The sequence below is a fragment of the Barbus barbus genome (assembly GCF_936440315.1).
Source record: "Barbus barbus genome assembly, chromosome: 38".
Lineage (NCBI taxonomy): Eukaryota > Metazoa > Chordata > Actinopteri > Cypriniformes > Cyprinidae > Barbus > Barbus barbus.
This window is the reverse complement of record NC_136716.1, coordinates 6,906,495-6,924,326: the sequence shown is the minus strand read 5'-3', so window position 1 is coordinate 6,924,326 and position 17,832 is coordinate 6,906,495. Positions and strand designations below refer to the sequence as shown.

At 35.9% G+C, this 17,832-nt stretch overlaps 1 protein-coding gene across 1 annotated transcript; it reads left to right on the top strand.

The window, feature by feature from the left end:
* Positions 1 to 3,755: 3,755 nt before the first annotated feature.
* LOC306857502 (sterile alpha motif domain-containing protein 14-like) lies at positions 3,756 to 15,450 on the top strand (the record flags this gene model as incomplete). Its single annotated transcript, XM_079397476.1, has 8 exons — positions 3,756 to 3,798; positions 9,156 to 9,313; positions 10,431 to 10,788; positions 11,238 to 11,325; positions 11,866 to 11,934; positions 12,054 to 12,189; positions 14,059 to 14,172; positions 15,289 to 15,450. 8 exons carry the CDS (start codon positions 3,756 to 3,758, stop codon positions 15,448 to 15,450), a joined length of 1,128 nt encoding a protein of 375 aa, XP_079253602.1.
* Between the last annotated feature and the right edge of the window lie 2,382 nt (positions 15,451 to 17,832).

Genomic DNA, 17,832 nt, shown 5'->3' with positions numbered 1-17,832 from the left:
CATTTCTGTTGTTTTAGCCCTGCAGTGAAAGTAAGCTTTTATTTGCTGATATGTGCACACAGGTCAGATTCGTCCCCTCCCATCTCCATATCGATTTGTTTGCTATTGCCATTCCCTGCCTGTCAGCTACTTAACAGCCCCCCTCCCCTAATTCTTATAGATAGGATAATGTGTGTGGGGGGCAGTTTTATGGCCATTAGCTTCATATCTCCATCACAGTGAGATGACTTGTGAAAGTGAGGCACTTATAGTTATATAGACAGTGTCAGTGGCCTAGACAGTCAGATTACAGTGATTGCTCAATAAGTTAGACGTTTGCTGTAAAATTGTAGTCCTGTCTTGTGTTTATTCTGTATTTACTGACTGTTTAGCAGAGAAGAAGGTGTAAAGGCTGTCACTGGATTAGTATCATTTCAAAAGGTACCTTTAAGGTACTAATAGATACCTTTTAGTGGTAGCTAAGGCATGAAAGTGACAGCTTTTTACCTTCTTTTTTTCCTGAGCGTGTTAAGAGGCCTTGGATAATGGATCAGAGGTTTGAACGTAACCACAGGGGAGATGAACCTTTTTCAACCACCTCTCCTAATCACAATCCCTCTCTACATGCTATTCCATCACTGTAAAAATGCTGCAGTAAAAACCTGTTAATTGGTCAATTATTTGGTAAAAAAATATATAATATATGTAATTGAGCATTTTGTGTAATTTTACAGCAAAATACTACAGTTAAATACAGTTTTTGGAAGTGAAAAATAAGTCATCTTATAGTTTACAGTGGAAAAAAAGTAAATTTACAGAAATCTGTGACAGGTCACATTTGATGATTTTCCATTTAAATAACTGTTTCTGCTTATTTTCTTATATTATGTGCATTAGGGTTTTATATTATATTTTATGTTGTTAAATAAGGCTTATTATTTTAGTGTTGTTTAATGTTTGTTACCATGATGGTGTTTTGTATTTGTTTGCACCTTCTATTATTTACCTCAGCTTGTGGAAGATCTACTTGTGATTAGCTTTATGTTTATATCTTGTGTTTGTCAGTACATTGTGAAGGTAAAGCATATTTTAGTAATACCTTATAACATTATTTCAGTTTATGAAATATATATTTTTTTAACTGTACATTTAATTTCAATCTGTAAAACTTAAAATGTTCTAGGCAACCACAGCTGCCTTTTTGATACCATAAAATTCACATTTTTTTTTATTATTTATCTATTATTATTATTATTATTTAGTCATTTAGCAGTCGCTTTTATCCAAAGCGACTTACAAATGAGGACAACAGAAGCAATCAATTGTAGTATTAAAACAACTAAAACAGATCCAAAACTAAAAGCTAAAACGTTATAAATACTATATCTACACATTTAAAAAAAAAACAAATATTAATAATATTTAAAAATGAATGTATTAATAATAAAGAAATTAAATAAAAATGACAAATGCATGCAACAAAATATCAAAACTTAACATTTAAATGAAAACAAAAAATAAAGCATTAAATTAAAAACATTAAAGAACAAAGGGTATAAGAGTATAATAGTGATTCTAACATTACACAAAGCCAAACACAAAAAAGCCACTACATCTGTGTATGTACAACCACACACATACACATTTATAAATTCAATATTCTTTCATTTCAATGTAGTTTGTTGAAGTATTAAAATAACTCAAATAAAATAAAACCTAAAATAAAAATAAAAAAACTAAACAGACAATATAAAGAAACGAATAAAATGACAAACGTTACTCCAACTTTAACTCAAATTAAAATAGATAACAAATAAAAAATCTAACTACATTAGTTTAACAGTAATCCTGAAAAAATAACACTGAGCCAAACACGCATGCTAAAAAAACAACAACTTACTTACACATAGTAATAAAAGGTTATAAAAACTGAAACAGAAGTCAAACAAGTAGTAGGAAAGAGGAGAAATAAAAGTGATATTTATTTTTCTTTAACAATAAAAATACAGATAAGCAAAAATGTGCAGATCAGCCAGATAGACAGACAGACAGACAGACAGACAGACAGACAGATAGACAGACAGACAGACAGACAGACAGATAGCCAGACAGACAGACAGACAGACAGACAGACAGACAGACAGACAGACAGATAGACAGACAGACAGACAGATAGCCAGACAGACAGACAGATAGACAGACAGACAGACAGACAGACAGCCAGATAGACAGACAGACAGACAGACAGACAGACAGATAGATAGACAGACAGACAGACAGCCAGATAGACAGACAGACAGACAGACAGACAGACAGCCAGATAGACAGACAGACAGACAGACAGCCAGATAGACAGACAGACAGACAGACAGCCAGATAGACAGACAGACAGACAGACAGACAGCCAGATAGACAGACAGACAGACAGACAGACAGACAGACAGACAGATAGACAGACAGATAGCCAGCCAGCCAGACAGACAGACAGATAGACAGACAGCCAGATAGACAGACAGACAGACAGCCAGATAGACAGACAGACAGACAGACAGACAGACAGACAGACAGCCAGATAGCCAGACAGACAGACAGACAGACAGATAGCCAGCCAGCCAGACAGACAGACAGATAGACAGACAGCCAGATAGACAGATAGACAGACAGACAGACAGACAGACAGACAGCCAGATAGACAGACAGACAGACAGACAGAGAGATAGATAGATAGATAGACAGACAGACAGACAGACAGACAGCCAGATAGACAGACAGACAGACAGACAGAGAGATAGATAGATAGATAGACAGACAGACAGACAGACAGACAGACAGACAGACAGACAGACAGACAGACAGACAGACAGACAGACAGACAGATAGATAGATAGATAGATAGATAGATAGATAGATAGATAGATAGATAGATAGATAGATAGATAGATAGATAGATAGATAGATAGATAGATATTATGATGAATATTATGGTAAGGGCACCGACCGTTCTAAGGTGCTGGGCAGCAGATGGTACAGTGGCCTGTTGCCTGGACACTGTGTATGTGGCAGCCAAATCCAACCTGGCCAGCTGGTCAGTGCCGTTTATGTGTGTGTGTGTGTGTGTGCATGTTTATGTGGTTTATGAGGACACAAATTTGTATAATGACATGGGTATGACAGAGGTAATACAATATGAAGGTGGTTTATGAGGACACTGCCTATGTCCCCTTAATTCAAAAGGCTTAAAAAACATACTAAATGGTGTTTTTTGAAAATCTAAAACTGCACAAAGTCTCCTGTGAGGGCTAAGTTTAGGTGTAGGGTTGGTGTAGGGCAATAGCACACACAGTTTGTTCAGTATAAAAACCATTATGCCTATGGAGAGTCCCCATAAACCACAAAAACCAACATGTGTGTGTGTGTGTGTTTATTGTGCCCCTACTAAAGAGGTTTTTTTGTGTGAATTTACCAGTTCTAGAGTATGTAATATAAAATGCTACGCATAAAACTGCACTTGGTTTCCCCTGTAATTCAACTACAATAATTCAGAAGTACTTAAAAAAAAGTTCTGAGCTTGGTCAATTATTTTCAGTTAATTTCATTTAGTGGTGGTTTGAGGAGCAGATTTTAGAATCAGCATTGCACTCACAAAAAGAACAGATTTTAGTACTTTGCAATTGAGCAGTTAAAAGCACAGACTGCCACTGCTCTGTTTGTGGCCAAGAAATGTTTTCTTGTCCATATGCAGTTAAATTTTAAAGTTTAACTCTTTCAGATTGAAGATGTCCTCCACTCCACTGGCCGAGGCAGAAGAGGATGTGTTTGGTGAGTGACCTCTCCCTTCTGCCCATCCCCTCCCCCGTCCATTAATGTCCAGATCTTCATTTCCACACTCCCAATGCACTGAGCACATTACAGGAGAGAGCAGCTACAGTCTGTCCTCTAAAAGCTCCAGGGGCTACGATTCTCTCTGAGCATGTGCACTGGTTGGTTTTAGAGTCGTAAATATTTTATTAAACATTTTTGTGAGTTTTTAGATGCCATCTATCATGGTTGAGGAATAATGGTAGATGTAATGGGAACATTCAAGACTTTGGTTTGACAGGATTTTTGTACAGGCTTTGAAGGTGCAGCTTGCCAGTGCAGTGTCTACGTAACCACAGGAATTAGTGCTGAGATCTGAAAACAAGTTGGGAGAAGAAAGGTTGCTATGGAATAGAGTAGAACCATGTGACAGGGTTTAAAATACAAAATGCTTATAAGCATGTTCCCACTCCCCATAAGAAGCCTACAACAGAGAATGCATTAGTGCCCACACACTTTTTCTGTGGCGTTGATTCGAGTATTTTTTCCATTTATTTTTCCTATAAGGATTTGTTTTTTAAAGTATTTGTTAAAGCGTTATAAGCCATGAACCAAGCCAACCAGCTTTGAGATGAATCACAACATTACATATTTTATTTGAAGCAAAACAATATTTGAAAATATGACAAAAAGACCAAGGTACAAGATTGTAAAGGGATAGTTCACCCAAAATTACATTTCTTTTTACTCTTGTCATTCTTTCATCATTTACTCGCCCTCAAGTTGTTTAAACCAGTATGAGTTTTTTTTTTTCTTTTGCTGAAAACAAAAGAAGATATTTTGAAGAATGCTAGTTACCAAACAGTTGACGGTAGCCATTGACTTCCGTGAGTATGGAAAAAAATACAATGGAAGTCAGTGGCTACCGTCAACCATCAAGAAAACTCCGGTTTGGAAAAACTTGAGGGTAGAGTAAATGATGACAGAATTTAAATTTTTATCTCTCTCTCTAACGACTTTAGTGAGGGAAAGAACTACATCCAAGGATTGCGAATGACATAGTCAAATAAAAAATGATGAAGAAATATAAAACTATTAATTTAGAGTTGTTGATTACATCAACGTTAAAGTATATATGTATATACAGGTGCATCTCAAAAAATTTGAATATCATGAAAAACTTTTTTTTTTGTAACTTAATTCAAAAAGTGAAACTTTCATATAGATTCATTACATGTAAAGTAAAATATTTCAAAAGTTTTTTTGTTTTAATTTGGATGATTAGAGCTTACAGCTCATGAAAGTCAAAAATCAGTATCTCAAAATATTAGAATATTTCCTAAAATCAATCAAAAAAAGGATTTGCAAAACAGAAAAGTTCAAGTTCTTTAAAGTATGTTTATTTATGCACTTAATACTTTGTCGGGGCTCCTTTAGCACAAATTCCAGCATCAGTGAGGTGTGGCATGGAAGCGATCAGCATGTGGCTCTGCTGAGGCACTATTGAGCCTTCAGCTCGTCTGTATTGTTGGATCGACTGTTTCTCATCTTTCTCTTGAAAATATCCCATAGATTCCTTATGGGGTTGAGGTCAGGCATTTTGGCTGGCCAATCAAGCACAGTAATATCATGGTCAGCAAACCACTTGGAAGTGGTTTTGGCAGTGTGGGCAGGTGTTAAAGTCCTGCTGGAAAAGGAAATCAGTATTTCCATAAAGCTTGTCAGCAGATGGAAGCATAAAGTGCTCCAAAATCTCCTGGTAGACGGCTGCATTGACTCTGGACTTGATAAAACACAATGGACCAACACCAGCAGACGTCACGGCACCCCAAATCATCACTGACTGTGGAAACTTCAAACTGGACTTAAAGCAGCTTGGATTCTGTGCCTCTCCAGTCTACCTCCAGACTCCAGACCTTGATTTCCAAATGAAATGCAAAATTTGCTTTTATCTGAAAAGAGGACTTTGGACCACTGATCAACAGTCCAGTTCTTTTTCTCTACAGCCCAGGTAAGATGCTTCTGACGTTGTTTCTGTTTCAGAAGTGGCTTGGTAGCCCTTTTCCTGAAGACGTCTGAGCGTGGTGACTCTTGATGCACTGACTCCAGCTTCAGTCCACTCCTTGTGAAGCTCTCCCAAGTGTTTGAATCAGCTTTGATTGACAGTATTCTCAAGCTTGCGGTCATCCCTGTTGCTTGTGCACCTTTTCCTACCCAATTTCTTCCTTCCAGTCAACTTTGCATTTAAAGGGGTCCTATTATGCTCTTTTACAAAGTCTTGATTTTATTTTGGGGGTGTACTAGAACATGCTCTCATGCTTGGTGGTTCGAAAATCGAAATTATTTTTCACATAATTGACATTATTACAATACCTTTCTCCCCAGCCTGGCACAAACGGCTCGATTAGTTCCGGGTTTGATGAAGGCCCGCCTTCCAAAAAATTGGTTGGTGTGTTGTGATTGGCGAACAGCTTAGACGGCATTTCAGTACTGCCCCGCCCCTTGCCAAAGCAACAAGCCATATCAGTTCACGTAGACGTATTATATCTATGTCAATTCAGACCCCGAGAATATTGAACAAGAGGATCGGGCAGAGCCTTTGCATGCACGGATATTGCAAGACACATTAAAGTGGTAATGTTATTGTTGTTTTTTTTTTTGCTAAATCACGTTTTAGATGTCAACGAGCTTAACTGCATTTGCTATGTACAGATAAGTGTTCCTTAATTCTAACATTATAACATGAATTGTAGTGAAACTGTTTTACAGTTGAATTTATTTATACCAAAGTCCCACAGAGTTACACTATTTGTGGCGGCATATATATGCAAATTCATTCTCTGCCAGCAGGAGGCATTGTTGGAGCAGGAGAAATCGAGGTTTCCCCGGTAACGCTGTACACAAAGCAGCACTCCGCTCACAAACGCTGCTTTATCAGACATTACATGCAAGATGAAATGAAAATGACATCCATCATTTTCTGAAAACAGTCGGTTTCCATCAGAAATACAGTGATATAAAAACACCTGCACCGGGATTTGATTTTGAAACGTGCAGTGCTCAACCAAGCGTTCTCCCCACCCGCCAACCATTCGAATTTCGGTAGGCGGGATTTATTTTTGTTATATCACAAATACAGGAAAACAACTTTGTAGTCCAAACGAGCCATTCGTTGTAGTTCTTGCAAAGGGATTTTTTAAAAACGAAATATCTCCCTTTGGAGTGGACTTTGAGATTTGTTACTTTGTAGATCTTTTTATGCCCAAACATACACACTACACAATGACTAAAATGCAAAAATTGAAAAAGCATAGTAGGACCCCTTTAATATGCTTTGACACAGCACTCTGTGAACAGCCACCCCTTTCAGTAATGACCTTCTGTGACTTACCCTCTTTGTGGAGGGTGTTAATGATTGTCTTCTGGACCATTGCCAAGTCAGGAGTGTTCCCCATTATTGTGGTTTCAAAGAACAAGAGTTACCCAGAATGTATACTGTAGAGATGATCATTTAATGAAACTCAAATGTAAATATTCTAATATTTTGAGAGACTGGATTTTTCACTTTCATGAGCTGTAAGCTCTAATCATCAAAATTAAAACAAAAAAACTGTTGAAATGTTTTACTTTACATGTAATGAATCTAGAATATATGAAAGTTTCCCTTTTTGAAATTAGTCACAAAAATAAATTAATTTTTCATATATATAAGTGCTGTCAAACGATTAATCGCATCCATAATAAAACGTTTTGTTCACAAAATATGTGTCACGGACACGCCAGGCTCTTCCACCTATCAGCATTTACAATCACCGGAATTCTAATCACGCACACCTGACTGTCGTTCATTAATCACCCACACACCACAAAGAACACACAGTTCACACAGCCACATTGTCTGGTCTCCCAAGTTGAAAAGGACTTCAATTGTGTGTAATCAAAGTGTGTATATAAAGACAGACACATACAGCATATGTTTTGAAAATATGTGCATGTGTATTTATATTCATGCAATTTAAATTGTTTAATTTAATATAAATTGTAAAAAAAAAAATTGTGTGTGTATACACCCACATCTCAGTACACATATAAACAAAGACTTTGATTTTGGATGTAATTAATTGTTTGACAGCACTAATCTATATATCTATATATGAAAATAAGTTGAACTAATGTGTGTTGGTCATTGTAAAGATTGTAAGTCTATCTCTCACAGCCTGCTTTTCATCCGTTTTACACTCAATATGGTGTCTGAACTGATTGTATGTGTACTATGCTTAACCAAATTTTTTGTAGGCATAGAATACTCGGATTACTTGCGTTTACCAAAATATGCACTGTACAACACCGCATATGTCCAGAAAAAACTGCTGTCACTAGGATGGTACCCTTCCAAAAGGTACCTTATTTACTCTTAAAAGGGTGCAGAGTAGTACCTTAAAAGTACATATTACCTAAAGTTTACAAATTAGTATGTAAATGGTGTATATTAGTACCTCTTGAAATGGTACCACCTCAGTGACAGCTTTTGTACTATTTTATTTTTTATTTTATTTTTTAAATTCAATGTTTTCTCATGTGATATCCCTTAGTCCAATGCTCTCAGTTGACCTTGACCATGGCATATGGCTGCTTTTGCTGCCTTTACTTGACCCTCGCAATTAAAAATTCATTGCAATGGGGTCATGTGACAATGATGTCATGTGCCAATAAAGTTGTACTAACATGGTACTAACCAAATAAATAATTTGTGACATGCACATATTGTTTAAAAAAGTACAGTTCCGCTACATGCTAAATACTTTTTTTTTTTTAAGTACAGTGTAAAGAATCCAAGTGAGACAATTTTTCTAAATTTATATACTTATTTGGTTCACAGAACCATTTTAAATCACATCAAATGTTATACTTATGAATATAATAATGTGGATTTGTGCAGGGTTTTTTTTTTTCACAAACACAAAATATGAATACTTGTATGAAGTTCTTGTTGATGTAGCTGCACATCTACACACTGCCCAGTGCCATTCTCTCACTTTAGTGTATTTGTTAGTGTGTGTTTGTGTACTTCCTGTTTCATTGACCCTCACACTCACCCCCAGGGTGTACCTGAGGAATGGCCGCCCATCATTCATATAAGTAATCTAGGCTGTTGACAGCTTAATAGAGCTCCAGGCCTGCTTTACGGTGTCACTGCATCTTCTGGATTGTAACGAGAACACTTATGTGTGTGTTGAGAGCAGTGCAGCAGTCTTTTATCAGGATTTTCATCATATTTGTGGTGTTAGTTTGTGCGTCTTGGGCTTTTGTCTCCAAATGCTCAATTTCAAATGAACTCAGGGAGTAAACGTACGTCTGTGTGTTTTATACCACATTAGATCTGACGGAGGTGGTTCCAGAGACCGAACGACTTGACAGCAGTCTACAGAAAGCCAAAGCACAACTGTCAATCAAAACCAGGAGGCATCGGCCCTCCCGAACCCGCCTGAGAGACAGCGTGAGCTCGATAGATGGAGATGACAGCACTGATAGAATGGTGTGTGTATGTTATAGATTTCATGCATGTGACTGAATGAGTAGTTCATCCAAAATTGACAATTTTATGTCATGTTATTTTCTCACCCTCTTGTCATTCCAAACTCATATGCTGTTATAAAAGCCATCACCTTACACTTATTTATTTTTTTTGATGGCGTGACAGTCCTGACTCACTTAATGCCCTATTGGTGAGAAAATAGAGTCATAAGCACTATAAATAAGCATTTATTTGATTAAAAATACAGTAAAAACAGAAAGTATAGAAAACTGGTTTCTATTTTAATATTTGTTTAAATGTAACTTATTCCTAGAAAGCCTTAAGTTTTAGCAGCTATTACTCCAGTTTTGAGTTACATTTTGAGACCGTGATTTGGTGCTCAAGACACTTTTCTTATTTTCTCTGAAAATAGTAGAAAACCATGATACATTTTGTCATTTTTAATGAGTAGAGAGTTCAAAAGAACTGAATTTATTGAAATATTTTCTTTAATGTTTGATCAGTTTAATGCATCCTTGCCTGAAAGTATTAAGCTCCTTTATTGGAATTATTCATGATGCTTTTTGGTGGTCATTTTTGGAGCTGAACAGTTATTGTCAATAAAAGATTTGCGTGAATTTTTTTTTTTTTTTTTTTTTTTTTTACTTGATGGATAATTTATCTTTTTCGTCTGTTCCCCCCAGGAAAAAAAAAAAAAAAAAAAAAAACGGCTTATGTTTAATACAGAATTTTTAGGTAAACAATTCATTTAAATGCAACCTTGAGACATAAACACCTGTTATTATAGCATAACTGAGAAGCAATTATAGTTTTTATTATCATTTTTAATAGTTTATATTTCATGTTAAAATTTAGTTTTTTTTTGTCTATTTAGTTATGTTTTTTATTTTATTTTAGTTTGTTATTGTAGTACATCAAGTTTAACTAAATGGAAATGAGAAATGTTACTTTGGCAACCAGCTGAAGCAAAATAAGTTTACATTTTTAAAAAAAAACAATTGTTTTTATTTTATTTCATCTGTTTATTTTATTTCAAGTAGTGCTAGTTAATTTTAGAAAACACCCATTCATGTGAGGCTCATGGGATATGATGTCATTGTGTGTGTCTGCGGTCTAGAGTTATGGCGGCTCCGTGCAGACATCCTCTTCTCCAATCCACCCTTCTTTTTGCTGCTCCTCCCCCTCCTCTGATCTGCTCATTTCCTCCCCATCCTCACGGAGAGACCGAACATTCACCTTTGACCCGTACACTGTGGTTGGAGAAAGGGAGGCACAAGATGAAAGACGGAGCTACAGGCACCTCCTGAACACCTCCTCTCAAGAGGCTTTGCCCCTCACCTCATCCAAGTCTCCCTCCAGACCCTGCGTCCATTCAGAGACATCTTCCCCAGCCCATCTTTGCCAGACGGACCACCTCAAGTCACGTGAGGGCAGCCAACCCCTTCTACACTATGGAGAATACTCACAGAGCGAAGGTTTGAACTGCATATGAACATCTCATCTAATGGAATATCATAACTATCATTAACTTGGAAAATAAATATGAATTCTGATCCTGAAATTAATTGGATTCTATAGTGACTCTGATCTGGATTACTATAGAGTCTAACTTTGAGTTTCTATTCTGATTCTGTTCTGGACTAAATTATGGGCCTGCAGTTTTTCAAAACTTTTAATCTGGATCAGAATGATTTATATTTGGAAATCCCCTGTTTTGCTATCCCGGATCAGGTAAACATTTTTTTTATTTATTTTATTTTTCTTCAAAAGCAACATTAGATCACCATGATCCAGATACAAACTTTTCCAGATCACTGAATCCAGATTACCAGTGCTCTAAATGGGACTACATATCACAATGTAGGATACGTTTTTAAAGTTTTAAATGTTCCTGAAATCCACGAATATAATCATCTGTCTTCAGACGACAGTCATGACACAGGCCCTGATGAACCTGATAGTCCAACGGTGCTGCTGGACAAGAAAACCAGAAGACGTTTTCTTGATCTGGGGTTAGTATCATTCAAGTTTCGAGCTACAAAAAAATCAGCAATTAATTGTTTTATGTGAAGGTTGGACTATTTATCTAAAATGTGTTTTAATGCCACTACTGATGAGGATTGTTTAATCTTTGAATAATATTGGTCTTTAAATGCGAGATATTTAAAGTGTACCTAAAGTATATTTGCAATAGTTCCACTTTAGCACAATCAAATATACTTCAGTATGTCTTTAGTTGGGCCTCAGCACTACTTCTGCACAATTAAAATGTATTAAGTACAAAATTTGTTTCACCAATTAAGCATACTGTAAGTATACTAGTTTAGTATACTAAAAGTACAATTGCATAAGTACATAACATGTAAATTTATGTGTAGTATACTTAGCATGAAATAAATGTATTTCAAATCCATTTTAGTAGATTTATTTTTCACTAGGGTACTTTTTGATGACTGTAAACACTCTCCTGTATGTGAGAGCAATCATACAGATGCTGAAGTAGTAGCCAGAGTTGTGCTCTAAAGGTTATCTGCTTGTTTTTCTGCGAGCAGGGTCACTTTACGTCGCACATATGGAAAGGTCAGGAAAGACAGATCCAACAGACTATCAGCAGGAAATCGGTATGTGTGTGAGTCTGTCATGCATTTATTCAGCTAATGCCAGTAATCTAAGCACCAGCGTTTCCTTGCATACCTGTACAGACGCAGATGTGTGAGGTATTTTGTGTGTTTGTGTCCAGAGATTCAGAAAGAACAGAGAACCAGACCTCGCGTTCCTCTGGTCCACCGTTTGTGCCTTTCTCCTGGTTTAGTGAAAGATTAAGAGGTTCTGGCTCCCCCAAGAACACCCAGTCCCCATCCAAACCTTTCACCCAGGTAACCTAACCTCAACCACAGGCTCTGTAATTGTTGTATGAGAAACAATAGAATGCTGCAGTGATGATTTTTATAGAAAAAAAAAATTGCAGATGCAAATTACTATCACTGGTAGACAGTTACAGTGAGTGAGCCATTTACATTTAAGTCATTTAGCAGACACTTTTATCCAAAGCGACTTACAAATGAGGACAATGGAAGCAATCAAAATCAACAAAAGGGCAATGATATGCAAGTGCTATATCAAGTCTCAGTTAATGCAGTACATGTAGCAAGTTTTTTATTATTATTAAATAAATAAAAAGAAAACAGAATAGAAAAAGAATAGAGCAAGCTAGTGTTAGAGGCCTTTTTTGCTTTTGTTAATTGTATAATAAATAAAAAGAAACCAAATAGACAATTTTTTTTTAAGAATAGAATTAGAATAGAGTGTGCTAGAGTCAGAGGGTCAAATAAAGATGGAAGAGATGTGTTTTTAGCCGATTCTTGAAGATGGGTAAGGACTCAGCTTCTCAGATTTGAGTTGGGCAGGTCATTACACCAGGACGGAACGTTTAAAGGTGCCATAGAATGCATTGATACAGTATTTTTAAATTGTTCTCTGATATCTACACAGAAGGTATGTGGCTTAGGTAAGGGCAAAAAATCTCCAGAAACGATTTTACATGTCCATTTACAACCCTAGGATTTCTCCCTAGAATGAAACGGTCTGTTATTGGCTTATTTGGCAGGGTCATGAATAATAATGAGCTCTGCTCTGATTGGCTGTTTCACAGTACGGCTCATCAGCAAGAAGGAAGCACAGGGAGGAAAATATATATTTAAATACTTTCTCTCGCAGTTATATCGTCGGGTAATTATACTGTATATAAAACGCGGGCATCAGGGAGCCGTTATTAATATGCGAGGCATTGAAACTGCTTTTGAACGATCCATCGATCGCGTTATAGTTTCACTTCCAAGAGACGCGATCACACAAACCATGTTTACATTATGGAGCAACAGTACTTACCACACATTTCACAAGATCAGATGCTTGTCAGTGGTGCTCAGGATCTGTAAGTCATTCGCCATCATCCTCATCTCTCTTTACTGAGAGTGAAATCTTATGTACTGTAACAGGCTACCGCTAGCAAGGAGCTAACCATGTCCCTTTAGTGGCTCGCGTTATTTGCTTTCTGTGCCTTTCTGAATACAGACACCAACCCATCCCTGCACTTCACACCCCCTGCACGGCCTGGAACATAACATTTATTTTGTTATTTTCGCTGTTGTCCGCGCTTGTTTATTTACATTACCTGCAGAGCTTCTGATGGTTCGGCCGGCTTAGAACAAGGGCGGGTTTATGCAAATGTTGGGGGCGTAGTGATCCCGACTGTTGCGTCACAGTCGGTGTTATGTTCTGATTCGCCTGTTTTTCAGTGGTCTTTTTTAATCACGAGATTTACATATGAAGGAGGAAACTATGGTGTTTGAGGCTCACTGTATGTCATTTCCATGTACAGAACTGTTATTATTTAAATATGCCAGGGTAAAGACAGTTTTTCATTCTATGGCACCTTTAATTTAAAAGTCTGTCAAAGTGATTGTGTGCCTCTTTGGAATGAACAATAATGCGACATTCACTTGCAGAACGTAAGCTTCTAGAGGACACATAAGTCTGAAGTAATGAATTTAGGTAAAGGGGTGCAGAGCCAGTGGTTGATTCATTGGTTCAATTTAATGGAATGAAAATGATACACACTGCAATTTCTATATGAATTCTCACAGATTAAATTAACAGCCTCTTGGACAGAAGTTAATTATTTATTTTAAACGGCCAATTATGGAGTATTTCAGCACTGTAACACTCATTCCTCTTTCTTCAAGGGCTCCAGTACTGATGAGGACTTTGATTCTTCAGTGGGTTTACTGGAAGACCACAGACCCTGCAAGACTGAATCATCACAACCCTATCAGACCCTCCCCGAGCATTCAGATGGGGTGAGATAACAGAACTTAAACTCTATTGTAGAAATTACTCACTCAAAAGCTGAATTTTCAGCAGCCATTACTCCAGTATTCAGTATCACATGATTCTTCAGAAATCATTCTAATATGCTGATTTGATGCTCAAACTTTTTTTTTTCTTTTTTGTCATTATCAATGTTAAACAATTTTTGCTGCTTATATTTTTGTGGAAAATGTGATGCCATTTAAAATTTTGGGTTCAGCTTTAAACAATTATAAAAGTATTAATACCTTTATTCAGCAAGGACACATTACATTTGAGCGAAAGTGGCAGTAAAGACATTCATAATGTTACAAATGATTTCTATTTCAAATAGATTGTTTAACTTTTTATTTATCAAAGAATCCTTAAAAATTATCAACATTTCCATAAAGGCAGCAAAAACTGCTCTCAACATTGATAATTATAAGAACCATTATTACTAATAGAGAACCAATAATGATTAATAATATCTGAGCCCCAAATCGGCATATTAGAATGATTTCTGAAAGATCATGTGACTGTGTTACTGGAGTAATGATGCTGAGAATTTAGCTTTGCAATCACATGAATGAATTACATTTTTAATCACATAAATGCAGCCTTGATGAGCATAAAATACTTTTTTCAAAAACATTAAAAGTTTTCCAAACCTTTGACTTTTAGTGTATGTAAATACACCTAAGAGTGCAACTATTTAATGCTAAATCCAAAAAGGGACAAAGGTTGCAGAACTGCTTGCAAGAACATCTTAATATACAGGTTGAACATTAATATGGATTTTTCATGAAGTGCCGTTTCAGTCCTGTCAAATGCAAAGAGGAACATTTGGAGATGGATGGCGCTGGCACATTGCTACACAGCATCTTTCAATGAGAGGGACAATCATATTATATTGAAGTGAAACAGATTCACACTAGCTTAATCATATTAAAGGTGGTTTGTGCTGCATGCTCAATCCATTACTGTGCTGTTTCAATATGCTAAATTAAAGCATTTGGTACATTTGCCTATTGGTTTGCTTTAGCGGTCATCCTTCAAACATTACACCTCTAATCAACAAATATATTTTGTTCCTTGTGAATTAATATTATAATTTTTTTTTTCAGAATGACTGTGACAGCAGCCGTGGCACAGATTTCAGTTTTAAAAAGAAAATGCTTTCTGCTGCTGGTAAAGATAGGACAGAACGACAGAATGGGGTTCACGGAAAACGGGACGGCGGGAAAAATGGACACAGTGAAGATGGACAAAAATTGCTGACCACTTGATGGCATTTCTGAAAGACTGAATACAATACGCTGCAGGTGCCATTATTAATGTCAAACATTGCTTTGGCTTTCACAATGTATTATTGATGAATAAAGTAATAAAGATAACTTGCAAAATTTGTTCATTTACATATTGTCTTCAAAAACTGATTCGGGAACGTGTGCGAGGTGTCTGAAGGTGAAGTGTGATGTATCGTACTTTTATTTTTTATTTTTATTTATTTATTTTTTTTTCATTTATTGTACATTTAATGAGACCTCATCAGCATATTTGTCATGAAAACATTCACAAAAGAACAATTTATATATATATATATATTTTTTTTTTTTGTAGATATGCTTGAATAATCTGGATTATGGATAACAACTGGACCATGAAGTGAAAGTCATGTTTCAAAATCCTGCTTTTGAATCTACAGGCTGACAATACTGTAGCCTGAACGAATGAGCCGGTACTTTTTAGTGAATTAGAAACATTTAGCGCAACCAGAGTACCCTAAAAATTGTAAATTGTCCATCATCGATATCCCGTACCTCTTCACCCACTGAGACATTTTGCATCAGACATCAAGAATTGATAGGCAATATCAGAATTCAGTTGAATTGGTTCACAAAGCAAACTGGGGGCCGGTGGCATAAACTGCTTAGACTAAAGTTAGCAATCTAATTTGTTCTCCTCTGGACTGGTCATAACTGTTTAACGTTAGTTACAAAAAATGTAGATTTGCCCAATTTTAATACGTATATTATCTCTGGGCTAAATACTTAAGTCTTTAACTTAATAGCCTGTTTATGCAGCTGGCCCCAGAAGGATGCATTTTTGAATTTGAATGATCCAATTACAGCAATGAACAACTCCCTGATTCAATGCTACGGTAAAAGCAATATTTCAGTATTTCGACTGTGCTAACACACAATTCATAATGTCATATTTAGCTCCACCTTTTCTGTAAAACTGATTTAGACTGTTTATATCAAATAGCCAAAAGTACTTTACTAAAGTTTAAATGAAAAATGAACACTTGCACCTTTAAGAACAATGGAGTCATTAAGGGACAGAAATCGTTCAGATGAACCCAAATCGGAATTATTATAACTATTTTGAGCTCGTATTGATATTGTTCATTATAGTATAAGAAAACAAATGACCTAATGTTGTAAAATTTTAAAACCACATCGTTATATTTACAAAATAGCACTGCACTTGGAAACCTTTATTTTTAAGAGCGTGTGGAGTATATGGCACAGTGATTTCATGCTACTTTGATTTATACCCTAATACTGAATTACCATATATGTATTTACATCTAAGAAAACCATGGTATCGCCATGATATCGTGTCAAGACATAGTATTGCTTGTGATGTATTACATACTTTATGGTTATATTGAAAACAAGCTGTTTTACAAAAATCAGCAAACTACAACAAAAGTGAGAACAAAACTCATTTCCAATCACCTGTGAGCAGAATAGGATTGGAGAGATGGAAAAAGAGAAAAACACAAGAGCTTCAAAGAGGAGCTGTAACATAGCCACATATATATAGCCTAAAATATATAGGGGTCATTCTATGGAAATGTCCATTTTTCTGCCCCTAGCCTTTACAGAAATATTACACTTGAAAAACACTTGGTTACAATATATATATATATATATATATATATATATTTATATTAAAATGAAACAATGTGTTATTGGAACAATAATTGGCAATAGTTGTTTTTAATTAATTATAAAAAATTCCAAGCCCCACAAAACTGCTCGTCCCCACAGCAATGTACAGAGAAAAAGTGCTTTATTTTGAGGACAAAAACTGTTTTTTCTACCATTTAAAATAAAATAATGCATAACTATTAAATAAATTACATAAAATACCAAATAAATATTACAGAAAAATACATAAAATATATTAAATTATAATATTATATAAAAAAATAAAATATTATATTATATAATAGTATTAAACAATTATTATAATAATCATTAAGCTGTCATTTATGCGTATTCATGAAGTCAAAAGGTAATCTAATAATGTGGTCTAAGTTTAAATGTTAAAAAAAGAAATAGCCTACATTTTAAGACATCTTGCCATACCAGGCTATTCGAACCAAATGTATTTACCTTAAGTATTAGGATATGGCTACTTGTTTTTTTTATTATTATTACAGCCCGACGCCCGTGATAATGAATACATTACAAAAACATTGTAAAAATGAGGCTAAAAGAAAGTCATCCCACTCCTCTACGTCTACTTCTATCATCCTATCTCCCGTCCAATCAAGAGACGCTACATCAGACCACCCAATCGGATTGATTTGTACTACAGCAAACAGACACTCTCGTCCAATCAGAGGACGCGATCTTACAGCCCAACATGGCGGC